Source organism: Acomys minous (assembly GCF_964271855.1).
Source record: "Acomys minous genome assembly, chromosome: 11".
Taxonomy (NCBI): Eukaryota; Metazoa; Chordata; class Mammalia; order Rodentia; family Muridae; genus Acomys; species Acomys minous.
Window position 1 is genome coordinate 37,297,869 of NC_140492.1, and position 27,573 is coordinate 37,325,441.

Genomic DNA, 27,573 nt, shown 5'->3' on the forward strand with positions numbered 1-27,573 from the left:
TCTCCGGACCTTTTTTTTTTTTTGGTCCTAACAAATGAGGTGGTCTGCCCTTTCCTTATTTTCCATTCAGCCCACCTTCTCTGTGTGAAGCTGGGACTCTCTCAATTCTGGCTCACAGACACACACCACGCCAAGCCAAGATGCTTTGGACTCACAGGGCCTCCTCTGAGCCCCGCCTTCTCGCCGTGCCCCGCCCCTCCCTTAGTCTCCCCCCCCTCCTCGGGTCCGGCCCACCTGAAGCCCCGCCCACAACCCTGTGCTCCGCCCACTCCCTTCGCTAGCCCACGGGCATCCTGGGATTTGTGGTTTTCTACAAGCGGCTGCCTCTTGCAAGACCAGGGCTCCGCCTTTCGCCCTAGAGACGCAGTGACGTTGCATCCTTCCAGTTCCTCGCCTCCTCCCGCTTTCGCTCTGGTGAGTCTCTCAGACTTCATAACTCCTTTTACGACACTGAGTCTCAGAGACAGTCTCGGTGCCAGGTCCACTTTTCGGCAAAGTGACGTGGACGTCAACAGCAATGGCGGAAGGAGAAGAGCTTCTGCCACTGTCAACGTCGGGCGGGGACAACTGGTGAGTGCGAGCCCAGGTTTAATTCCCACTGGCCCCCTCTCTTCCTGTTCTCTATCCTTCCTGTCCCGGAGATGCGGGCTGGCGGGGCGTAGAGCAAGGCACCTGTCCTCCTTCGAGTCCCCTGCCCCGCCCCCTCTGCCTCTGGGTCCCCTCTGCCAGCGGGCTTGTGAGGCTGGGGCAGAATCCCGGGGACTCAGGGTTTCGTCCTGGATCTGCACCTAGGTCAAAGTCCTGCTGCTTGGTCCGGCGGAGAACGTGGCTTCAAAACTGAGTTCGTTAAGTCCCTAGCCAGGGAGTTGGAGTGGGCGTACTAAGGAGGAAGTTCTTGGAGAGCTCAGACCATTTGACAAGATCTTGAAATAACCACCGCGACCTTTGACAGTGCAGAGGTTATGAGATACACCCAACAGGGATCCTCCCACCTCCCACGTAGTTCAGTAGATGATGATGATGATGATGATGATTAGTATTATTTGTCTCTCAACAGTTTCCAACATTTGTCTTTCTCAAGTGTTATTTTTCCTTCACACCACTTGACTCACAACTTGGTTTCATAGCTTTGGATGTCGTAGTAGACTTTGTTATGTTTCTCCCAAGATTTTGCATGTCTCTCTGGGGGCAGTGGGAAGAGTCCATTCTTTAAGGGACTCATGGGCTGGCCTCGAGACTTTCTGGGGTGGCTGAGGATGACTGGAAACTTGTCGTGCACTTGCTTTCTTCTCTGGAGTGCTGGGTTATAGATGAACTCCCGCTTGCCTGGTTTATGGCGTGTTGGAGATGGAACCCAGGGCTTCATGCGTGCTAGGACAAGCTGTCTACCAACTGTGGCATATACATCCCCAACTCTGCCAATACTTTTTTTCGTAGGGAATTTTTCTACCCAGGGTCATTAATTGTTGGCGATGGCTTCTACTTTTGCAGTTGGTGTGTGTGTGTCTTACAGCTGATCTAAGTATATTGATCATGTGTAATTCTCATGGATTTTTTTTTCTGTGCACACTGTTTATATATCGATCACTGGCACTGTTTACCTAAACACAGAGCAAGGCTTTGGTAGACATGTGCTTTACTAATTGAGGAAAATGGAGGCAGTAGGACGAGATAGATAATGCAGTAATTGAGATGTTCAACTCAGTAGACACCAGCATCTTAGTGCAAGATTTCTTCGAGGTGTAAGAGGAAAATGTAAATCTTGTTTCTTTCAAGCATCTTGTATTGGACTTGAGGGACCTAGACAGGTACATAAAATAACAAGATAAGTTAATTTTGTTCTTTGAGATTGTGAATAAAGTGTTATGGGAGTTCAGAAGGGGCAGAAACCTCTTTAACACGCATTACAAAACCTTCGTGGACACACTGGTGTTAGTTAGACCCTGAAGAATTAGTAAGATTTTCCTTAACACTGTTCAAAATAACCAGTATAATGTGAGCTACAGAAGTAATTAAAATTTTTTCCCTTTGCCTTATTGAAAGAAAAAACCAGATTGAACTTTTTACTGTATTAAAAATATATTCAATACCAATATATTATTTGAACATGTATTCACTATTTAAAAACAGCTTTTCATTTATTTATTTATTTTGGGGTAAGGCCTCACTGTGTAGCTCTGGCTGACCTGGAACTTGCTATGTAGCCTTGGCAGGACTCACAGAGACCCACTGACGGCTAGGATTAAAGGTGTGTACCACCACAGCTAGCTTCAGTTTTTAATTTTTACCCATATGAGAAACCCCAAGTACACTTTATATTTTCCTGAATTTTGGTTGTTCGACCCACTTTTAAGTATTAAGTACCAGCCATGCGTGGTGGCACACGCCTGTAATACCAGCACTCTGGGAGGCTGAGGCAGATCCCTGTGAGTTTGAGGCCAGCCTGGTCTACAAAGCCAGTTCAGGACAGCCAAGGCTACACAAAGAAACCCTGACTTGAAAAACCAAACCAACAACCAAACAAAAACACAACGTAAAAAAACAAGAAAACCAAACCCATGCATGGCTAGTGGCTAAATACTGCACAGTACTGAGCCATTATGAGGCCAGAGGAATGGCAGAAGCAGAGGTGTAGGCAAGACAACTGAGGATTGTTTGGAGACTGATGACTAGAATTATCTGACTTAAGAGAAATACAGGTCTGGGGAATCAGTAAAACTTTTTTTTTGAGGGCTGGGGATTGGTGCTGGGGAATCCAGCTAGGGTCTTGTACCTTGTAAACAGGTACTGTTCTTACACTGAGCTATATTGTCAGCTCAGTAAAAAGATTTTAACCCATCATGGAAACCTTTTAAAAACCAGCGATACTGAACTTTCTAGAAAGTGACCTAGCTGGTTATAGCATGGAGTTTACAGTTTGGGAAGATTGCATTGTATTACAAACTGACTTTAGTCAGCTGACTGAGGACAATTGGGGGGCGTGTTTTTCTGTGTTAAAACATTGTAAGGAAGTTCTTAGATTGGGATGCTGTGTGTGTGTGTGTGTGTGTGTGTGTGTGTGTGTGTGTCTGTACGTGGTTGTGGGGCAAGAGCATGCTAGTGGATGGTTGCTAATGTTAGCATTTATTTTCTTAAAGATTTCTTTAAGGTCTGTGTCTATTTGTTGTTCTGTTTGTTTGGCTGGTTGTCCTGGCCTCAAATTCATAGAGATCCATCTACCTCTACCTCCCGAGTGCTGGGATTAAAGGCTTACACCAGCATCAGGCAAATTGGGGAGAGGAAAGGGTTTATTTGACTTACACTTCCTTTCCTTGTCATCACTGAAGGAAGTCAGGACAGGAACTCACACAGCACAGGAACTTGGAGGCAGAAGCTGATGCAGAGGGCATGGAGAGGCGCTGCTTACTGGCTTGCTCTACATAGCTTGCAGAGCCTGCTTTCCTATAGAACCCAGGACGACCAGCCCAGGGAATGGCACCGCCCACAATGGGCTGTTCTCCCCCATCAATCTCTAATTAAGGAAGTTCGTTACAGGCTTGCCTGTAGGCAGATCTTACAGAGGCCTAAGCTCTCGCCTCTCAGGTGGCTTTGACAGGTAGCAAGTTGACATAAAACTATCCAGCACAGTCTGTATATGTGGTGTGTGCTCCCACTTTTACTTGTTTTATTTCCCTGAATGGAGGAGCCCTGACATGTTCGTTGGGATAGCTAGTGTCCCTCCATTCTCCTGTACTGGCTTTTCTGTTCAGTACCCCTCTTCCCCCGACCAGTTTCCATACAGTCAGGAAAGACCTTGGCGTTGGGAGCCATGGGTTAGAAAACCCACCTTTATGGGATTGTTACAGAACGGCTTTTATTTTAGCTGTCATGTTTCAATCTTTTTTTAAATTTAATTTTATTAATTTATTCATATTACATCTCAATGGTTATCCCCTCCCTTGTATCCTCCCATTCCTCCCTCCCTCCCGTTTTCCCCTTACTCCCCTCCCCTGTGACTGTGACTGAGGGGGACTTCCTCCCCCTGTATATGCTCATAGGGTATCAAGTCTCTTCTTGGTCATGTTTCAATCTTAACCTTTTTACTTGTAAAGTTTTTCAAAGTATATCTTGCTTGCTACCACCAAATTTAATGATTAAGGGTTATTTGGTTTACAAAAGGAAGTGTGTAAGAATAAAGCTAGGCTGGATATGGCCTAATCCCAGCATTAGTCACTCAGGAGACTGAGGCAGGGGAGTTGGTACAAGTTCAGAGTCAAACTTGGCTACATTGTGAATTTCAGGGCAGCCCGGGCTGCAGAGTGAGACCTTCCCTCAGACACCACAGCTCATGAAATAGCTAAAGTGAAGGGAGGAAAGAAAGGGGTGGAAGAGGTGGGATGGACAGGAGAGGAGGAGAGGGAGGAGAGCAGAGAGAACAACTCTGGCCCCTGTCCTCAAGGAATTTATGATCTAGATCAGAAGGTGCTTTTAAGAGCATCACCTAAATTGGGCCTGCTTGCGACTCTGCCTCTGTGGGTTTGAGGCCTTCCTGGTTGGCACAGTGAGCTCCAGGCTAGCCAAGGGTACATAGTAGGGCTCTGTCTCAACAAACAAAACAACAAAAAGAGCATCAACTTACTGTAATGCAGTGAGGCATTCGGGCCTTTTGTGTAGTTGGTGCAGTAGATTAGTGTTGTTTTAAACAGCCCAGCATTGCTGTACCTTTTTCAAGTTGCTTTTTACTGGTTCCCCCACCCCCACCCCATCTTTTTCCTTTGTGGATAGTGAATAGTATTTTCCAGTTTCCTTCCTAATAAGTGGAACTAGATAGTTGAGCTTGCTAAAAATATGTATATAGTGTTTAATGTGCTCAGAAAGGGGCTTAAAGTCTTTTTTAAGGGGTTGCATTGATGGCTTAGAGGTTAAGAGCATCTGCCACTCGTGAAGAGGGCTGGATTCACTTCAGAGCATCCACAAATAACAGTCTGGAATTCCAGCTTTAGGGAATCCAACACGCTCTTCCGGCCTCTGCTGACACTGGGCTCCACAGGGTGCACATACGCGCAGCAAACAAACATTCATCCACACAAAAAGTAAAGAGAAATAAACCTTAATACATAGATTCTTTGACATAAATTTTACCTATTTACTGGTTTTCGGTTATGTTTTAAATCACTAGTTCTTCCTAAAATTTAAATATGTATTGGAATGACCTTAAAGCTTTAAAAAATGCACACTGATTGAGCAGATGTTAGGTGGGATCTGAGAGTCCTTATTTCTGAGTAGTTCCTATGTGACATCAGCTCTGTTTGTTCATGACCTGCACTCTAGTTAACCAAGTATGAGTGTTATATATCTCAGAATGAGTAAGGCACAGGCATTTATCTTTTTATATTATGTTACATTGTATAACTTAATATATTAGGCTGTAATTTACACAAAGCTATTATTTATTTATTTACTATTGTGTGTGCATGTGTGTGTGTATGTGTGTGTCCATGTGTTTAATTTATTGAGTGCAGTGGAGGCATTTGGCGGTCTGTCAAGAATCTCTTTTCTCCATGTGTGCTCTGGTTATTGAACACAGGTAATGAGGTTTGGCAGGAAACAAGCTAACTGCTGAGCTGCCTCACTTATTGCTGTGTAGAGAGTGAACTTCTCAAAGGGGTGTGGCTGTCAGCAGGTAACTCAGCCAGTGTTTGTTGGGCAAATGTATCTATGAATGAATGTCACCGTTTGTGTAGCCATGAGCAATGCATAAACTATTGCCTCATTTACATTTCCTAACACCCCCGGAAGCTAAGTGCTGGCTGGTGTAATGCTCAGTCCCTTTAGACAGCAAGGTGATCAGAACCGGTCTAAGGCCCGGACACCCCCCCACTCACCCACCCACCGCAAACTTCAGCCATGTGAACACAGAAAGTGTGGTGCAATCCTTCACAACATTTTTATATAAAATGATCTAATTTTAATTGAAAAACTAGTCTAGAATTTGGATTGATAAAATCAAAGTTAGGCTTTTGTGGTTGTTTTGTTTTTCATGACAAGGTTTTTCTGTGTAGCCCTGGCTGTCCTAGAACCCACTCTGTAAACCAGACTAGCCTCCAACTTTGAGATCTGTCTGCTTCTTCCCTCCTGAGCACTGGACTTAGGGAATATACCACCACTACCTGGATAAATCAAAGTTAAATTCTTAAAATTCAAAAGTCGCTAATTAAAGAATGAAACCTTGGTTTTGTACATAGGCTTTTATTTTCTGAGTAATTATTTCTTAAATAATCTTAGTGATCCAAAGTCATAACTGAACTTTTTCTTTTAATTATATAATTGTTGGCATTCTGAACTTATTTAATTCATAAATTTTATTCCACATGCACTTTAATTCATGATTCTAATGTTTTGCTCAATTCTTCTTAAAGTATTAAACTTTTTTTCCGTTGTAAAAGGATCAATTTTATAAGAAACATCTATATATACTGTAGTGTACAGCCGATTATGAAGAGGACAATTTTGAATCGAGTTGATAAACTATACTTGGCAGAGCATTTCTGCCACACAGTGCTGAAATGTGGCTTCTGTTTGGTGTTGACCGAAGACAATACCCACCCTTATGTATCTGAAAGCGAAAGGGTTTAGCAAAGTATTCATGGCTCAGCAACCATCCACTCAATACGCTTTATACTCAGGCCACTGGGTAAAGTCGTAGGGGTAAAATGCAAGCAGTATTAAAGCCAGAGCTATGTGTTGCTTTAATTTGTCATTCTGTCAGAAGGGATAATACAAAATGGTGCCACAGTTTGAGGACCAAGTGTTCCAATGTGAGCCTGTGAAAAAAGCATTGCAGAGTCAAGCCATCTCAGATGACGTTTACGAATTTTAGCAAGGAAATATAAGAAATGTTATTAAGTATTTGTGTAGAGTTCTTCCTTTTACATAGCCATGTGCGCTCCCGCACACACACACACACACACACACGTGTGCATCTTACACATATGTGTAAGACAGGAAGCTCAGAATCACGTTAATATTTTCTTAGAGGTGAGAAGATGGACTGAGCGTGGTCATATGTCAAATCCTGTACATAAAAGATCCGTACGTAATTGATGTCTCCTCTGTAAGCCCTGTGTTCCTTCTGATAGTGATTGCACTCAGTCATATATGCCACATGTCCCTTAATCGACTCCTAAAGATGGGCTTTATAAAAATATGGGTCAAATGTTGAATTGGCTATGTATTTTGGAAAGCACAGTATTCAAAGATGTACACCGTTGAGCATATATGTGTATTGATGGTTTGTGGATCCTGTATAGATACAAGGATACATATGAGCTGTGTATATCACTAACTTATATTTCTGAGAAGAGACAATTCATGATTGTTATGATAGAATAATAAGAAGAAATTATGTACATTTATACTATTATGTATATATATTTATAGACCTTTATTTTCATAATGTTTTATTCTCATGCGCCTTCCCCAACTCTTTGTTTTTGTTTTGAGACAGGGTTTGTAGTCTTGGCTGTCCTGAACTCACTTGTCGACCAGGTTGGCCTTGAACTCACAGAGATCTGCCTGCCTCTGCCTCCCAAGTGCTGGGATTAAAGGCGTGCGCCACTACGCCTGGCTCCAAATCACAGTTTTTGTTTTTTAATTTAATGTATGGTTGCCTACATTATCCAAATAGAAAGTACATTTTCAAATGTTATATATTAATAGATACATGTATATAATTAGATAAAAACATGTAATGTATTTATATTATACTGTATGCTAATATAACAAGTAATCTCTCATGTATTATAAGATTAGCATATCTTTATTTGTGGTAATAGGACATGTAAGCAATTATACTGCTTTGATGGCCTTAAGAACTCAGCAGTTTTTCTGTTGCTTTCATTCAATGATGGGGAAATAAGTAACTTAGTTGCTTTAAATACATAGGAAACTATGTATCATTTCCCATGTAAAGAGTTTCTTGCCTGTATTTATTTTTTAATTAGTGTGTGTGAGTGTGTGTCAGAGGACACATTTGTGAGGTTGGGTCTCCCCGTCCGTGTGGGTTTGGGGTTGCGCTCAGGTCAGCAGGCTTGTACAGCGAGTATCTTTACCTGCTGAGTCATCTTCATGGCCTTCTTCTGTGTTTTGAAGGATAAAAGTTAGAGAATGCACCCTCTCATCAATGTGCAATTGAATACCAGAAATTCTTTTTTTGTTTGTGACAAGGTCTAGGCTAGCCTAGAACCCAGAGTGTTGGCCAGGCTGGCCTTGCGCTGGCGGCAGTCCTCCTGCCTCAGCACTAGGACGTTGTGGGAACCGTCATAGCTAGTGCATACCAGCACTTCTGGAGGTTTGTTTTGTAAATCCCGTTAAGATTTAACAACCAAGATGAAGATAAGTGAGATCAAGAGAAATCTTGACCAGTGCTTGGAATCCAGTTTTTAAAAGTAAATTTGGCATATCTTTGGGAAAGATTTTCCAGATGTTGTATAATGATGTCACTATTTTTCCTGCAGATTATTATTTTCTAAGACAATGTTTACAGGAAAAACAATACTGTAAAAAAAATCGTTGTATTTTGGGTAAATTAGAATTTGTAACATAACTGGGCATGGTGGTGCACACCTTTATCCCAGCACTTGGGAGGCAGAGGCAAGTGGATCTCTGTGAGTTCCTGGACAGCCAGAGCGGTTACACAGAGAAACTCTGTTTTGAAAAACAAAAAAACTCAAGCCAAACCTAAATAAATAAACAATAAATAAATAACATTGTAACAGATATAGGTAATGTCTCTGAAAGACTTTTGCCATTTTCATTCCATTCTTTATTCTAGGCAAACAATTTGTTCTGTTTTTAAATTTCCAAGTAGACTGTGTTGGCTGAAAACATCTCTGTGGAAAGTGGGCTAGTGACGTAGCTCAGCCAGTAAAGATGCTAGCTTGCAAGCTTGACTGCCTGAGTTCGATCCCCAGGACCTCTTTGGTGGAGGAGAAACCTGACCCTGAAAGTCGCCCTGCCGCCTCCACACATGTGCTGTGGCATGTGCGCGTGCACATACACAGGTACATCAGTGAGGACATGAAGAGGGGGGTAGGAAGATGCTGCGGACTTTTGTCTTAAGGAAGCGTGGGGAAGCGGGCAGCAGTATAGGGCTACTGTCTATCAGTGAGAAACTCCTCTGCATCTCAGTATGGAAAATCTTACAGCTGAGGTGGACACAGCCCAGCATTACACACACAACTGTTAATCAACCCCACCACACACACACATAAGTAGTAACTCCATGAGTGTTTTGTCTTAGAAGAGGAAGGGCCACCTTGGGTACCATTGGTACAACTTGATCCTCATGGCTTGTGAGTAAAAAAACAAGTCCTTAGAAAAGTCTTAATGGCATTTATTCCATTTACAGTTGATTTACTTTTATAGATCTAAGCTTTTGTGACCCCCGTATCCTCCCCTGTTGCTCAGTGATGAAATCCTATCGCTGGCACACTTGTGTGGGCTGTCGGACCAAAACAACTATATTTAGCACCTTCTTTAACTTGATACAGGATTCTGGGAGTAATGGAAATGGAAAGTGAGTGTGATCAAGTGCATTGTATGACATTGCCAAATAATTAATAAAAGTATTATGTTGGGGGAGAAAAGAAAAAATAGTTTGGTATGGATATCTTATGAGCTGTATAAAAGCAGACACTCAGAAGTACAGGGCACAAATGAAGCCATGAAACAATTGGAAACAAGTGCTAGCTGCTTGTCATACTGTTTCCCAGTGCTTATAGCTGGTTGGTTAGGTTTTTAAGAAGTAGGGACAATTTGTCAGGATAAAAGCTAGCAGTGGTATATATATGATATGTGTATATATATCTGTTAGGGCTTAATCTGTACACATGGTGCCTTACGTCTAAACAAATCTGAATGAACTACAAGCCAGGAAGAGCCTCTCCCATCTCTTTAGTAGATTTGATTCTTACATTCTTCCTCGGCTCCTTAAGCATAAATCGTATGTTGTTTTTAAACAAAACCCCAAATGTTCCATTTTACCAATAAAGACTTAGGAGCCAGATGCTGAGGGAAAGCCTGCTAGCTCAGAGAGGCAGAAAAAGCACTCATCTGACCTTCCTGCTCAGCCAACAACGTCCAGAAGGAAAAAGCCCCTTCTTCTCCATCCTGTCTTAAAAACCCTTCAAACCAAGTGTTCATCCTTTCTCTGGACTTCCTCTCACTCTTTTTTTTTTCTTGGTTTTTCGAGACAGGGTTTCTCTGTGTAGCCTTGGCTGTCCTAGACTCCCTTTGTAGACCAGGCTGGACTCGAACTCACAGCAAATTGCCTGCCTCTGCCTCCCGAGTGCCTCTCACTCTCTTATGTTTTTTCCTATGTTCACTCCCTGTCAACTTGTTCCTTGTTCCGCTTCTTGACCTATGGTTAACTTTATTTAATCCTGTTTACAGAAAGCTCTTGGATTAAAAGTGTGTGTAAGGGTTGAGCCACACCACACCTACCTGTTTACAACAAACAAAGTTCTTGGATTGAAAGTGTGTGCTAGGAATGAGCCACACCACAACTAGAAATAGGGTTTTCCAGTATACAATCTCGGGATTCACAGTGTGCTCAAATATCCTACAACAATTATACAGTTACCCAGTTGAATTCTTGGTATTTATTTTTAAGTTTAGTAAGTAATCCTAACACTCAACTTGAAACAACTCAAATGTACAACAAACATGATATATTCATGCAGTTGGAGATTATTTGGAAGTAAGGCATGTGCTAATACATAGACTACAATGCTAGTGGAACTTGAAACATAATGCTCACGGAAGAAACCAGGTGTTAAAGGTCACGTGTCACAACTGCATCTTCTGTGGTGGTCTCCATTTACCGTAAAGAGAAGCTACTTTGATGACGGGTGATAGCTACATTTTTCTGTGTGTAGAAGGATACAGTGGAAGGGATTATGCTGGTTTAGCAAAATGGCGGTCGCAGATTCTTTGTCTAGGTCCATGACCTCACTATCCGCAGGAAGCTGCCTAGATTCCAGTGCCAGGCAAGATTCCCCTGCTGTTGAGTGGGCTTTAAGTTCAATTAGCCATTGACATGCGAGTGCCATCTATGGCACCTTTATGTACCTCTTGTCATTCTGGTCATTGGCACACTTCCTAGGTGCTACTGCTGGGTAGGACTGGTCAGTTGTTCCTCACCCCTGGAGGTCTGCAGAGTATTTATATAGCACATCTGGAACCTGGAAGGTGCCAGGAAAGAGGTCAGGTCAGATTGAGCTCAGATCTTCCAAGTCCTATGTCTTAAGTAAGGGGCTCACCCTCGCCGGGCATGGTGGGGAGGCAGGCAGATCTCTGTGAATTTGGAGCTAGCCTGGTTGACAAAGCAGTGGACATATTACACGCAGATACCCTGTCTTGAAACTGTCCCCCCCCTAAAAAAAACTTAAAAAAAGAAATAAAGGAAAAGAAATAAAAAGGTGGGGAGGCTCACCCTCAACTCCTCAAAGGCAACCAGGAGTTACATTGAAAATCTTTATTGTGGGGGCTGGAGAGATGGCTCAGCGGTTAAGAGCATTGCCTGCTCTTCCAAAGGACCCGGGTTCAATTCCCAGCACCCACATGGCAGCTCACAACTGTCTGTAACTCCAAGATCTGACACCCTCACACCAATGCACATAAATTAAAATTAAATAAAAATTATTAAAAAAAAAAAAAAAAGAAAATCTTTATTGTGTTGGGAGTGACCATTTTTTCATATGATTCAGTGAATGGCTTATTTTTTAAAAAGATTTATTTATATATTATGTATGCAGTGTTTCGACTGCATGTACACTTGCATGCCAGAAGAGGGCATCTGATTACATTATAGATGGCTGTGAGCCACCATGTGGTTGCTGGGAATTGAACTCCGGACCCCCAGAAGAGCAGACAGTGCTCTTAACCTCTGAGCCATCTCTCCAGCCTGAGTGGCTTTTTTTTTTTTTAAACAATTACACAATTTCCAGTTGTATTTAATGATCCTGGAAGCGCTAGGAATGCAGATGAAGTTTGGAAGTGGCTGGCGTTCCACCTGCTACAGCTCCTGCCTGGTGGGAGAGGCCCTAACTCAGCTGGAGTCTGAGCCCGCGTCTGCCTGGCTGGAATTGTAATGCAGCCAGGGTTGAGTGCTTTCAGGGGTTTGCCACAGAACATCCGATGAGGGGAAATTCCATTGCGTTTTATTTTGGATGTAGGCATTACTTTCTTTTCTTTCTGTTTTTATTTGGGGGGGTTGTATTTGTTTTTTGTTTGTTTGTTTTTGTATTTTGAGACAGGGGTCTCATTCTGTAGTCCAGACTGGCCCGGAACTCCCACAATCCTCCTGTCTTTCAGTCTCATGATTCCTGAGCTCGTGGGTGTGAAACTCATTGCTGGATTTCTATTTTGTAAGCGTGCTATTGGTAGCTCACTGAAGCACCCTGTTGGGTTAGGACACACAGTTTCAGAGTTACAGAGCCAGGAGGGAGGTGGTTTTCCCTGTTTCCAATCACAGAGCCTGTGTTCACTGGGCCTTGGACTTGCTGAGCAAAGGGCACCATTACTTATTTTTATGAACAAAGCCTGTATTTTTCTATTTGGGCACCTTGTCTGCTTGTAAAGTCAGTTTGTACCAACCTTGTAAAGTCAGTTTGAAGTTTCATACCGTCCCACTCAAACCTCACCAGACCCGGTTAGATGTGTAGATACTGTGTGTTCAAAGGCCGAGGCCTGAGCCTATCGAGGGCTGAGTGCTGTGGGGAGCTCTCGTGTCTGCGAATCCCTCCATCCGATCTTCAACTGTAATGTTTGCAGCTCTTTACTACAGTTACACATGGCTGTGCTGAAAGTCTGGAAACTGAACCTTTGGCTTCCTCAGAAGACTCCGTTATTCTTAATTATTTAGGTTTGTGGGAAGTGTCGTTTACTACTTCAAGTATAGTATTGTCTGGCCTCTGCAGTACTTGCTTAGAGTTGAACTGACGCCTCAGATGGTGGTGCCCTGGGCACAGCACCACAGAATCTAAGCCCCCAGCTACATCAGCGGATGTGCTTGTACTCCCCTGTGCTCTAAATTAGATACTTGGAGGAATGAGCATTTTGACCACACGCTAGCTTTGTTGCCTGGAATAGTAAGGCATTTGGCACAGCCTCTTCAGGAAGAAAATAAGGTTTTGCACTAAAATATTAGAAAAATTCTAAGTTCATTTATGTGATAAAATTCCATGTCAATTAAAGGATATGTTAATCATTTCATTTATGCATTTGACAGTCACATGATATTTATTCATCAGGCATACATTGTATTTTCTTAATTTCGTAGTTATAAGCACTAGGCCTGCGCTTTCAACACTAAACTTGAAATCTCTCATTCTTTTTCCTTTTCTTCCAACTTTTCAGTATGAAAAGACTGAAGTATGTCTTGTGTGGTCACAAGTGTGTCCATTTTAATTTGGACGCTTCACGCTTGCCCAGTGCTGTGCTGTTGCTTATAGCAAGTGATTGCATGTTCTTTTGCATCCTTCCTGTTGAGAGAGAACAACTCAATGGAACGTGCACGCTTAAACGGGCAGCCTTGGAGCTGCATCAGTGTGGGGAGGCTTCAGTTATTCAGGGTGCCTGGTTTTTCTTTAAAGCTACAGAAGTGAGACCGCACCTCGAGTTTCTGATCTAGCCACTCTACCTTTCTCCTTAAGTTGCTTTAAGAATGCTAGAAGTGCTGGGCGTGGTAGCACACGCCTTTAATCCCAGCACTCGGGAGGTAGAGGCAGGCGGATGGCTGTGAGTTCGAGGCCAGCCTGGTCTACAAAGCGAATCCAGGGCAGCCAAGGCTACACAGAGAAACCCTGTCTCAAACAAACAAACAAACAAACAAACAAAAGCTAGAAATTACCTGGCTGAATTATGATTCTTTTTAACATCTTTACAGATGTTAATATATGCTAAAATAATAAATGACTGGAACTTTAATCTTGGAAATTCCTAGGGAATTGACCTAGGTGGTATTTGTAGTTACAGAACAGTTCATACCCTGTGACAGGTCTTAACTGACCGTCTTTACTGTGCACAGTGGGAAGATGATTAACTTTCTGCTCCTCTCCTCACACATGGCAGGTTGAACATAGTTGCCCCTAGTTTGCTTGATGATGGTTTGTTACAATTTTGCTTTAATGGAACCTTCTTTTTGTTGTTTTTCCACTAACATTTATGAGACAGCGATTGTGAGTCAGGTTCTGCTCTGGCAATTACAAAGCTGCTATAATTATGTACTAAATAGTCTCAGGCCCCAGTGCTGTGGACTCTTGCTCGAATTTTAGGGTTTCTCATTTTTGCCACTATTTAGCATAATGTTATGGGCATGCATTTGGGATCTAGACTGCTAAAATTTGACTCTTGACTTTGTTATTAATTATAGCCATGTGGTAGCAACTCATTAAACTGAAGAACAGTGATTTTTTTTTGGATTTTTTTTTCAAGACAGGGTTTCTCTGTGTAGCCTTGGCTGTCCTGGACTCACTTTGTAGACCAGGCTGGCCTCGAACTCACAGAGCTCTGCCTGCCTCTGCCTCCCAAGTGCTGGGATTAAAGGCGTGCGCCACCACCACCCAGCTTGAACAATGGTCTTTAATATCATCAGCTGGTTACTTCAGTTGTCTCGTAAGTGTTCATGACCCACCTTTGCCTCATTTTGCATCATATCTGCAGCCAGTGATGTGTGTCACTGTAGTGAGGATTAAAAAGAACACATGCAGACTGGGATGGTGTATGCTCTGCAATCCCAGCTCTTGGAAGATGGAGGGGAGTAGGAATAGGAGTTTAAGTTTGAAGCCAGCCTCCGGTATGAGATTCTGTCTCTAAACCAACAGTGAACATATGTAAATGTCTTAGAACAGCTCTTTGCGCATGGTGAGTGCTGCATCAAGCCACCCTTGTTGCCATGAATATGTTACTGTGATTTCTCCTCGTGAATTCATGGTACTAGCAACATGCTTATGCCATCTTCTCTTTAACAGTTCTAATCAATAACTTGTGATGAATAATTTATGTGAAGGCAGAATTCTATCCCTGGAGCAGAGTGTATGGATTCTTCATGAGCCTTGCATTGTCGCATTCTGACCGCTGAAAAACTTTTCTTCTGAAATGTAGTCTTTAACTGCCATGATTATGATGAATGTTGAACAAGGGAGAAACTGAATCAAGAGTAGTTTTAATGAATATCACTTTATTTATTTATTTATTTTAGGGAAAAAGATCTTGAAGAAGCCCTTGAAGCAGGAGGCTGTGACCTTGAAACTTTGAGAAATATAATTCAAGGGAGACCACTGCCCGCTGAGCTGAGGGCCAAGGTTTGGAAGGTAAGTCAAAACTGATGAGTGAAATGTAGTCACTTAGAAGAATTTTAAAAATTTGTTTTCAGTTCTCTGAAAAGACTAGTTTGCTGCAACTAGAAAGTTGATTTGAGTAACGAACTGAATGTATGTTGCTGAGCCAGGTACATTGCATGTGCCTTTAACCCCTGCCTGCCTGCACTGGGAAGCGTGGACAGGCAGATCTCATTGTGTTGGAGCCTAGCCTGGTCTGTATAGTAAATTCCAGGACAGCAAGGAAGACATAATGAGACCCTGTCTGAAAATGAATGTTTCTGTAATGCTTTTTATACTTAATAATAACGTTTACAATGGTAATACTTTTACAGCCACTAGATATGACTGTAATCCTTATGAAGATTATTTAGTGAGTAGTAACAAGTGGGGAAATAAAAACAGTAAGGAAAATAGAACACATACACAGAATGAACAAATATATTTATTGTTTTTTAAAGACAGGGTTTCTCTGTGTAGCCTTGGCTGTCCTGAACTCACTTTGAAGGCCAGGCTGGCCTCGAACTCACAGAGATCAGCCTACCTCTGCTCCCTAAATGTTGGGCTTACAGGCTTGCACCCCCATGCCTGCCTGGTATATTAAAGTAAATATGTCTGTGGGTATTGGGGTTATGGTTTTTCTTTCTTTTGCTTTCCTACCATTCTCTAATGTATGTGGGGGGGTTGCTTGTTCATTCTCGCTTTTTTGTTTTTGAAACAGGGTCTTGCTGTTTCACTGGCTAGCCTTGAGATCCACCTTCCTCAACCTCTGTTTCCTAGCGCTGAGATGACCCGAGGGCACCACACACCTGTGGATGTTAACTAACCCAGTAGTGCTTTCATCTGACAGTGTGTCACATTTTGATCGGATTCACCTCCTCTCCCCTCTCTTGTCCCCGCCCTTCCCTGCTGACCCTGCTCCTCTTTGCAGTTTGTTCCCCTCTACTTTCCTGTCTTTTTTCCTATTGATGGGGATGGTGACCCAGTGTTCCCTTAGGGTTACTTACAGGAGCATGGGCAGTCTGAAACAATGGCTCAACCCACTAGCCATTAGCTGTCTAGAAACAGATCAAAAAACATGTGGTGGCCAACCTCGTCTACAGAATTCCAAGATAGCCAGGGCTACGTAGGGAGACATTGTCTCAAACAAACAAACAAACAAACAAACAGTTTTTAATACTTGAAAAAACTTACAAAACATGCTTGAGCTGGGCATGGTGGTGCACGCCTTTAATCCCAGCACTTGGGAGGCAGAGGCAGGCAGATCTCTGTGAGTTCAATGCCAGCCTGGTCTACAGAGTGAGTTTCAGGACAGCCAGAGCTGTTACAGAGAAACCCTGTCTTGAAAAACAAAAAGAAACGAAAACATGCTTGAAAAAAACCGTACTGAATAATACTTCCTGAATTCATTAAATGTTCTTTATAATTTTTTAATTATATCTGGAATAGGTATATTTTTATTTGGCAATATCATACTTTTGGTTTTTACATTTCAGAAAACAGTTGGCTTTAAATAAAGCCATGTTTGTAAATATACAATTATTTTATAATTTATTCTATCCATGAACGTGAAGTGGAAAAATCTAATATAGGAGTCTTTTGTCACGTGGTGGTGGTGGCTCTTGGTGGCATGTGGATACTTAAGCTTGTAATTTTTATTATTGTTCTAGATCCTTGCTTTCCTTAGTGCATATTTTACAGGATGGAGAGCTAATAATGATGCTTGTTGCTTTTAACATTTTTCTTCCAGATTGCTCTGAACGTTGCAGGAAAAGGTGATAGCTTGGCATCATGGGATGGTATTTTAGACTTGCCCGAGCAGGAAACTATTCATAAAGATTGCCTAGACTTTATTGGTAAGTTTGATAACCATGAAAAAAGTTATCTTGTTATAATATGAGACATGTTGAATTTATAAAGGTCTTGTCAATAGTTTTGTCCTTTAACATTTTTTTTTTTTGAGACACATAATTTGGCGAAAAGCCCGGTTTTTACTGTTCATTTTACGTTACTGATTTTTCATATACGTTTACAGTTTTGTTGTGCTCTTTACCGTGTTTCTCATATTATTGTAGGCCCTCATGATTACATATAGCCTTAAATTAGAAGAGACTGTGTTCTGAAAGTTTATGAATTACAGATCACGATCTACTGTTTTAAAATTGTTACAAATCGTAGGTTCGTGATACAAGTTAAGCTAATTTCATTTATACCTGTCTTTTCTAATTCATTTATAGTATGTTGGACTCTTGTTTTTTCTTTCTGTTACATCATAGTTAATGCATTGGCTAAATAGGCCTCAGTGTACTAACTATTCGGAAACCATATCTGGGATGTAGCTCAGTGGCAGAGTGCTTGCCTGGCATGCACAAGAGCGTGGGTTCTACCACCACACTGTAAACAGACAGACAGCCTTTACTGGTAGTGTGAACAAAAGAAAGGGAATTTGAACCAGGGATTTGAAAACTTTACATGATGTGTATCATATATTTCTGAGATTACCCTGATTTTAATAATAATAATGGTTATAGTTTTGTTCCTATTTAATTTACATTTTTTGTCTTTATTTTGTTTGAGAGCTACCAGTATGAAAAGTCATAGGTAGTTTTTCTTGTGCATGTTTGATTAGCTGTATTATAAAATAAAAACTAAGGTTTAAGACGAAGGAAGGGAAGGAGTAAAGTACTGGATTTTATGGCAGAGACTGAGACATCCTCTATTTGCCAAAGCTGCATGTTGTAGAGCAACTGGTAGTCTTGTGAGGAAGCATCCTCGGCTTTCCAGCAATATGGGCTACGCCTGTCAGCTCCCACTGCTCTTAAGTTAACATGCATATGGCCAATATTACTAAGTACTGTTTGTTAGTAAACTGTCTTCTGTCTTCTCCTTTCTCCCAGGGCCAGGTAAGAAAACACACATTTACATGAAACTGATAGTTGTTCTGCAATAGCTATCTTGCTTTAAGTTAAAAAGAAGGTTGGGAGCTGGGCATGATGGCGCACGCCTTTAATCCCAGCACTCGAGAGGCAGAGGCAGGCGGATTGCTGTGAGTTCGAGGCCAGCCTGGTCTACAGAGTGAGTCCAAGACAGCCAAGGCTACACAGAGAGACCCTGTCTCAAAAAACAAAACAAAAACAAAAACAAAAACAAACAAACAAAAAAAGGTTGGGAGAATGTCTTTTTTTTCCTCCTTTCCTTTTTTTAAATTAATTTATTCATATTACATCTCAATTGTTAGCCCATCCCTTCTATCTTCCCATTCCTCCCTTCCTCCCACTTCCCCCCTACTCCCCTCCCCTCCCCTATGTCTGTGTCTGAGGGGGACCTCCTCCCCCTGTATATGCTCATAGGGTATCAAGTCTCTCCTTGGTGACCTATTATTCTTCCTCTGAGTGCCACCAGGCATCTCCATCCAAGGGACATGGTCAAATATGGGGCACCAGAGTTTGTGTGAAAGTTAGATCTCCTTCTCCACTCACCAGTGGAGAATGTCCTGTCCATCGGCTAGTCTGGGTAGGGGTTCGAGGTTTACTGCCTATATTTTTCTTGGCTGTTGCCATAGTTTGCGGAGGACCCCAGGGCCCTGGGAGAATGTCTTAACATACAATGTATCATTTTATGACAGTGTCCTTATGTCACAGTAGCATGTACAATCAACACACACAGTGACAGCTTTAAAAATTGAAACTGGGATGTCCTAAAGAACTCTGGGGGCTGGAGAGATGGCTCAGTGGTTAAGAGTGCTGCCTGCTCTTCCAGAGGTCCTGAGTTCAATTCCCAGCAACCACATGGTGGCTCACAACCATCTATAATGAGATCTGATGCCTGTTCCGCAGCTAAAGCACTCATCTACAATAAATAAGTATGTTTTTCCTTAGATTTTGCATCTGTGAGCCAGTGTCTCTTAAATATGAAAAGGACTAGACACAGCTCAGCAATAACACATTCACCAGCATATGCCAAGCCATGGTTTGATCTCACTACTACAAAAAATAAAAATGAAAAAGGCGATTATGAGAAAAAGTGCTCTCACAATCTTACTGCTTTCGTCATTGTTTAGTACACTCAGCTGGCGTTTCTGTGGTGTGGCATGCCCAGTTGCGGAGCCTCTGGAAGCTCCTTGATAACTTTCCTTTGTTTGATGCTTTATTTCTAGAGCAGCTCTCAGTGCCAGAGGAGAAGGCAGTAGAATTACTTCTGGACATCGAATCTGTAATTACTTTTTACTGTAAATCCCGCAATGTCAAATACAGCACATCCCTGAGCTGGACCCATCTACTGAAACCACTAGTGTGTCTGCAGCTGCCTCGCAGCGACCTGTACAACTGCTTTTATGCCATCATGAATAAGTACATCCCCAGGTAACAGATGATTTGCTTGTAGTTATAAAGGTCTGTTTCACTTTGAAATAAAGTTTGTTAAGTTTTCTTTGATGGCGGCATAAACAGGGCCGAGTACTTTTTGAGATTGCTTGAGGAACACTTGCTATCTGACTTTGTTCTTGTGACAAATACTTTTAAAAATTATTTATTAGACAGGCAGTGGTGGTGCACACCTTTAATACCAGCACTTGGGAGGCAGAGACAGGTGGATTTCTGTGAGTTCGAGGCCAGCCTGGTCTACAGATCAAGTTCCAGGACAGCCAGAGCTGTTATACAAAGGAACCCTGTTTCAAAAAACCAAAACCAAGCAAACAAAAAAATATTTATTTATGTGTATGGGTGTTTTGCCTGCATTCATGTGTGTGTGTGTGTGTGTGTGTGTGTGTGTGTGTGTGTGGTGCCTGAGGAGGCCACAAGGGGATGCCATATTCCTTGAACTCGATTCTAGAAAAGTACACTCATGCTAAGCTGCACTGATCTCTTGTTGAGATTTTTTTATTTGGATTTTACAGCTGGCTGATGATGTTAAGGATTTTTTAAAAAGACATTTATTGTTAAGTTCTTTATCTTCTTTGGAGAAATGTTTAGCCACAAAAATAAATCTATAGACAAAAGAAGAGCTAAAGAAGAAAAAAATCTTGATTTGGCCAAAAGATCCAGGAGTTTAAGTGTAAGTACACTAGACTCATACATATATGTTTTTAAAACTACCTGGAGGTTATGCTTAGGCCAGATTGGTGAGCCTCTGTGCTTCCTTGAAGCCATACTCCTCTAGATAAAGAAAACGGGTCCAAGGACACTAAGGAGAAAGCCACGGTCATGACAAAGCCAAAATTGGGACTCCCAGTTAGGAGTAATCCCGTCACACTATACCTGTGAGCTGCCTGTGCTTTATTACTTATGGCCACCTTGCTATTCATAGCAAGGGCCATGACGCCAGCTGGTAATCCCAGCACTTGGGAAGCAGAGGCAGGCAGATCTCTGAGTTCAAGGCCAGCCCATTCTACAGAGTGAGAGTGAGTTTTAGGACAGTCAAGGCTACAGAGAGAGAGACCCCGTCTCACCCCTCCCCACCCCCACTCCCCCAGGAAAAAAAAAAGACATGATGTCCCAGCATCAGCTCTAAAGAATGGTAGCAATGACAAGAATAGAGCTGTAATGAGATGTGTCACACATCACCTTGTCACATTCTTCCAATTCCTTTTTCTGTGGGCTCTGCGTTTAACATAGCACTGGAGCCATTGCTGATACAGAGAGCATCAATCCCCACGCAATGCTTATGGAAGAATCTCTTTTTAATATGTTGTCTCGCTACTGTTTGGGACACAAGATGGGTAGAATTCTGTCAAGCTCAAACCCTTGTAGTCAAGAGTAACACTGCAGTGTACAGCCCTGAAACAGACCTTATTTCTGCCTTACTCCCAGCGGTGCTCACTGTGCAGAAGATGAGACCGTTTATCTCAGCAACTGCTTGTGTTCCCCGCACATTCTTCCTGCTCTGAGTTCTACCTTAGCATTCAGTTGCTCTGCGTTGACCCAGCTGGGAAAGTACTCAGACTCAGGATTACTCTTACCAGGATGAACCCAGGTCTGTCTCTGGCCTTCTGTGTGCTGCCAGTTTGTAATCCCAAAGGGGGGGGGGTAGATTGAAAGGTGGGCCTAGGGGCTGGAGAGATGGCTCAGCCGTCAAGACCACTGGCAGCTCATGCAGAGCACCCGGGTTCTGCTCCCAGCACCCCCATGGCAGCTCACAACTTCTTGTAACTCTAATTTCAGGAGTCTGACCTCCTGTTCTGACCCCTGCAGGCACTGCCTACACACAGCACACAGTCTTACATGCAGGCAGAACATTCAAGCACATAAAATAAAAATAAATTTTTAACATTAAAAACCAAGCCGGCAAGCTGTGCATGGTGACTCGCCTGTAATCCCAGCACTCGGGAGGGCTCTCAGGAGGATTGCTGGGAATTCAAGGAGAGCCTGGACTGCACAGCGAGTCCTCAGCTCGCTGGGCTACAGAGTGAAATGCTGTCTCAAAGAACAAAAATAACAAGACAGTGACGGTTGAGAGTAATAACTAACTATGGCAGTGATATAAAACAGTATATTTACATAGAGAATGTTCACTTATTCCCTTTGCATAGTATTTTTACTTACTTTTATTTTTGCAGTGCTGGGACTTGAATCGATAACCTCATATGTGCCAAATATATATTCTATCACTGAACTAAACTATCTCTAAATAATATTTTTTTTTAGAAAATAATTTTTCCCAAGACATAGGTTTTCCGTGTAACAGCCCTGGTTGTCTTGGAACTTGCTTTGTAGACCAGGCTGGCCTCAAATTCATGGAGACCCGCCTGTCTCGGCCTCCCAAGTGCTGGGGCTAAAGACATGTGCCACCATGCCCAGCTTAGAAATATTTTTTTTTTGTCTCTCTGTCTGTGTGTTTGCTTGTTGTTATTTTATTTATAGAGTACTCTGTCTGAATGTGTTCCTGCAGGCCAAAAGAGGGCACTAGATTTCATTGTAGATGGTTGTGAGCCACCACGTGGTTGCTGGGAATTGAGCTCATGACCTTTGGAAGAGCAGCCAGTGCTCTTAACCTCTGAGCCATCTCTCCAGCCCTAGAGATATTTTTAATGATGCATTTTAAGTTTTTTAAATTACATTTGTTTATGTATTGTGAATATATATGTGTACACATGCATTCCACAGTATGTGTGTGGAGGGTCAAGTACAGTACGTGGGAATCTGTTCCTGGGGTTGGATTTATGCCGTGAGGCTTATAGCAAGTGCCCTCATCCACGAGCCGTCTTACTGACCCTGATGATGCTTTCATGGTAAAGCTGAGGTAGTCACTTAGTGGGCTGCTGTAAGTGGAACCTTTTTCTTGCTTCCTTTTTAAGACTGTACCCCTGCAAAAATAGCCCATTGAACTATGAGCTAAGTTTTACATATGGAAAGATGGCACTGTTTCTTTAATAAGTAATTGGCTTTTATTACAATAGCCTGGGCTTTAAATAGTTCATTGATACACCAGAGGAGCATCTTGCCTCATTCCTTTGTATGGGAAGGATGCATCTCAGTACAAAAGCAGAAGCCGTTTATGGAGGCTGATCCTTGAGTGAAACCTCCAGGCCTAAATGAAGAGTGAGCCAGCCATCACTGTTGATGGTAACACCCGACTGTAACAAGAAGTGGGGCAAAGGAACCAGATTCAGTGTCGCCTTTTGTTGCTGTCTTTAAGATGTAATGAGAAAGAAGTAACGCTGTCCCTTCAGAAACCAGCTGTCTTGTGGTAGGTTATTTCACCATGAAGTAACTCCATTACGTTTGACATGTTGAGAACACAAATACACTAAATAAAATGTGATGACGCAAGCATTGCCAAATCTTCAGCGCCCAGATGATTTCCGTGGGTGCCATTCAGGTTGGACTGAAAGATGTGGTTCTGTGTTCCTGTCAGAGACAGCATGTGGCCAGGCAGAAGCAGCTGGCATGTTGACCAGTCTGGCCTTGCTCCAGGTGGTGCAGATGTGTGGGTACCTTTAGAGGTCAGGGATTGCGTGACCACGCGAGGCAGATGAGCCTTCTTGAAGCTGAGGGTGAGCTGCTTCCTGAGTTAGCAGCCAGAGGCCTCAGGGGATTCAAGCCTCCGCACACGGTTCTGTCCTTTTGCAGTTGTTCTTTTGAAGTTTCTGCATAAGAATGTGATGTTTCTTTGGGAAAAGGCCTTGTGATAATAAAAATAGCAGAGAATATATATTTAGTGACTTTTACTAACAGTATATAGATTTAAATTTTTCATCTTACTTGCATAACGACCCTTTAAAGCTGCACGTTTTTTCCCCCCCAGAATTTACCCTGGGTACCTGGTACCCAGGCCACATTGATGATGTCTCAGGCTGGGAGGCCACTATTCTGAAATGTCATCTGTAGTCTTTAGAATTATACCTTTGCTAAAAGACATTCCTGTCCGAATATGTAAAGTTGGTGCAAACTTGAAGTAGCCCAAGGACTTGCACCTCACTTGGCAAGGATGGAGGAGGCCGAATTCACTCTGGTCCCTCTAGATCTTTGGGGACCCTAACTGTACTGCAGTAATCTAAATGCCGTATTCAGTGACCCCCACAGTCCTCTCACTTGAGTGCTCCTGGGTTTACCTGGAAAAGCTCCCTCAAGCAGCAGTGTTGGCTGTAAGCCAGGCCTTTTGGAAGGTGTTATAACGGGCTCGGCCTGGTTCTCGGTGGGTTTGCTGTGGCTACCCGGGGTGTCCAGAGGGTGAAGAGTGGAAACGGTTACTTCAGGACCACAGCCTACCAGCATGCTCATGTTTGCTTCTCGCTCTCGTAGGGATTGTTCTATGAAGGGGAGGCCGTTTCATCTCTTCCGACTGCTCATCCAGTACCACGAGCCTGAGCTCTGTTCTCTTCTTGATACAAAGAAAATTACTCCAGACTCCTATGCACTCAACTGGGTAATAAAGTGAAAGTAGGAACATTTAATGAAAAATAGTTTATATAAAACTGTAGTTGGTTAGAGGCTAGGCTGGGCTACGTAGGAAAACCCCGAGTCCCCCCAAAATCACATTAGTCTCTTGTTATTTTATATATATGTAGAAATAGCCATAATATTTCAAATATATTAGTAAATATTATATATTTACATTCTTACATATGATATGTGTTAAAACTAATATCTATATCTTTGTAAATATACAATGTTTGTAATTTATATGTATATATGAGTTTTGCTTGAAACTCTGTGTTCAAACTGTTGATTGTGTTAGTAAGAATTGGTAAATACTCACAAGGAAAGCTAAAATTACTAGGTGTTGATGTAAAGAATGTAAACTACAGATGAGTGCTTTTTTCCCTATATTTATATTTTCAGTGGGATGTCTCATTCTAGGTCTCATTGTTTTTTGAAATCTTTGGGTCTCAGAACCTTATATATGCTTAAATTTTTTGAGACCCATTATGCTGATTAGAAGCTAAAGCTAAAGAATTTTAATTCATTTTAGCTCATTTAAAAAGTAATGCTAAATCTATTATGTGCTAACATAATTAGCCTGCCTTACAATTAAAAATGACCGAATTTCCCAAAAGTATGTAGTGAGAGTAGTGCAATTATCTTATATTTTCGCGTTTCATGTGTTTGCTTAAATCAAAGATGAATAGGCTCAGGTAACTACTTCTAATTTTATTCACTTTGTAATGTTGTCTTGTAGTCTTCTGAGAATTCTGCTCAGCAGTGAGGGCACGAATGTGAAATAGGCAAGTGAAAGCTGTAGGAGTTTGTGTGGCAGTAGGGTGTGTTACTAATGTCCCCCCACAGGGTCTTGGGGATCTCTGGATCCTCGGAGCATACTCAAGAGTGCTCCACTTGCTGACTTCAGATCTTCCCACAGCACCGGCCGTGTGCTGAAGACCAGTAGGGAGTTAAACATGTCTTTGGTCATGTTTTACTGACCATTTCTTTAGGGAGCTTCCCATTTCTGCCTCTTGGTAACTGTATGAGCCAAGACACTTGGCTCTGACCTCCAGTTTCTTTCTCTGTAAAACGGGAATAATAACATAAAAATGTCCCAGAGGACGATGGAATGCATTTAAAAATCATAGCTGGTAGTTCGAGCATCCTAACTGGTTTCACGTCCGGACATTCTAAGCTCATGGCCTCTTCCTCAGCTCTCTTGCCAGGCTTGTCATTTTGAGTTAAATAAAAAAGTTGCTAGAAAATTGTAGCATCCCTGTTTATATGTTGCCATTAAGCCTAATTATTTTTATTAAAATAAGGAATTATTTCTTAAGCATTTTAATGATTAATCTTGGTCTCTGCCTAGGAAATTACATCTCCATTGCCAGAACTCTAAATTAATGCTCTGCTGTTAGGGGGTCAGTGTGCTAAAACAGCTGGTTCCATGTAGCTGGTCTGCTCCATAGTTTGTTCTTGCTGCTAGGGCTGATGACATTCAAGGTTTGTTGGGGTTTGTTTGTTTTTTATCATGAACTAAGGCAATTACAGTTACCCCCAGAGCTGGTGACTAAGGAAGGCAGTGACAGCTGTAGTTTTGCTGCGGTTAAGGATGGCTGTCAATTGTTACTCAGCCTTACTGCCGGCATTCGTTGTAGTAAAATTTCAAACAAAACCAGAAAGCTTTTGCAGCATGTTGTGCCTTAGCCTTCCGGGTTGATATGCAGGCGTGGGCTGTGGAAGCTTGGTCCTTGCCTAGCCCCAGCAGCACTGCTCAGCTCTGTGGACTCAGGACAGCTGTACTGTCCAAATCCAGTCCTTGTCTAGGAGAGAGGCCTATTGTGAGAACTAATGATAGTTCATAAACAATACATAACAGTAATTTAGTGCCTGATACAAAATCTGTACTAAAATTTTATGTTCCCTTTAGCCATGAGAAATTTTAAATATAATTCTTTAGATGTAGCTATTTCTAAGGAAACTTAGCCAGTGAAATTAGCTCTTCATGTGCTTTAAAACACAATTAGGTAGTAAAGGAAGTAAGAAATTAATAGCTTCTTCTTTTTTTTTTTTGAAACACAAAACCCAGAGGGAAAAACGGAAACATCTGGATTTTGTCTGTAATTTCAGTGATTTGTTTATAAGTAAGCTTTGGGAGCAGTTGGGACTGATACTCAGTTGAGGTTTTCCTAGGATGCCTAAGCTGCTGTGTGAGAACAATTGCCTTTTAAGCAGAATGCTTGCTGTAGTTAGTAATGATGTGCTAAAGGTCCGAGTACCACTTGGATTGCGATGGCAGAGATAGAGCTTGACTGTGCTACATAAGCTAGGTTAACTATCTCTCTTCTCAGCACTGGAGAAAAATGAGTATTTTTGTGTGTGGTTTGTTTTTGTTTTTCACAGAAGTAGAAATGGAAGCTTTAATAAAGTTAAATGGCATGCCTTAAGTCACTCAGCTAGTTGAGTGACCCCAGTGTTCTGTCTTTGGGTTTCTATGCTAAAGCTGCACATTAAATACCAGGGGCTGATGATTTGATGTGCTGTTGCTGACTTGTCTGCCTCACTCACTTGAGAAGGCAGCTCCAGTGGTTTACGTCTCTCTCCACTGACTGTAGCTCGGGAGCCTTTTTGCACATTACTGTTCCATGGAGGTCACCCAGGCGATATGGGATGGATACCTACAGCAAGCGGATCCATTTTTTATTTATTTCTTAATGTTAATTATCCTTGTTAATACAAAGTAAGTATCATGTTGGTTAGATTCTTTTTTTATTTTCAACTTTTGATATGGTGCTTTAATGTTTAACTCACGTTTACTCGATTCCTTTTTACAGAGAAGTTATTTTAGCACAAGAGTCTGACAGCAAAGAAGAAGTTATCCGTAAGTAGTAGTGACTACTATTTGAGGTCATTTTATCTGTTACCTCTTTCAGAATGTTGCAAGAGTTCTGAGGTTCCCTCTGGGTATCATATTCTTTTTTATTTTTCTTAAAGATTTATTTATTATATATCTGGTGCTCCGCCTGCATGTACACCTACATGACAGAAGAGGGCATCAGATCACATTATAGATGATTGTGAGCCACTATGTGGTTGCTGGGAATTGAACTCAGGACCTTTGGAAGAGCAGTCAGTGATCTTAACCTCTGAGCCATCTCTCCAGCCCCAAAGGTCTCATGTTCTTAAACTCTCTAGTAAACATAAGGCCCTGGGTTCAGCTCCCAGCACTGGGTAAAGATGAAAACAGCTCATCAAAGAATCACTGCTGAGAGTTTATTTATATGTTGCTAATGTTGGGCTGTTTAGCTTTAAATTTCAATAGTGCTAGTTACTATATTTTTCAAAAATAATTTGTT

The 27,573-nt window shown here is 42.0% G+C and overlaps 1 protein-coding gene across 2 annotated transcripts in view; it reads left to right on the forward strand.

The window, feature by feature from the left end:
* The first annotated feature begins 383 nt into the window (after positions 1 to 383).
* TBC1D23 (TBC1 domain family member 23) overlaps positions 384 to 27,573 on the forward strand; it is a 59,906-nt gene continuing 32,716 nt past the window's right edge. The window contains exons 1-7 of one of the 2 annotated variants that reach the window (XM_084801242.1): positions 384 to 570; positions 15,242 to 15,353; positions 17,110 to 17,215; positions 19,516 to 19,720; positions 24,098 to 24,221; positions 26,833 to 26,957; positions 27,052 to 27,098. In XM_084801242.1, coding sequence (XP_084657368.1) covers positions 518 to 570; positions 15,242 to 15,353; positions 17,110 to 17,215; positions 19,516 to 19,720; positions 24,098 to 24,221; positions 26,833 to 26,957; positions 27,052 to 27,098 — 772 coding nt within the window. In that variant the 5' untranslated portion in view covers positions 384 to 517. The remainder of the gene's footprint in view (positions 571 to 15,241; positions 15,354 to 17,109; positions 17,216 to 19,515; positions 19,721 to 24,097; positions 24,222 to 26,832; positions 26,958 to 27,051; positions 27,099 to 27,573) is intronic. The other variant, XM_084801243.1, reaches the window with a different exon arrangement.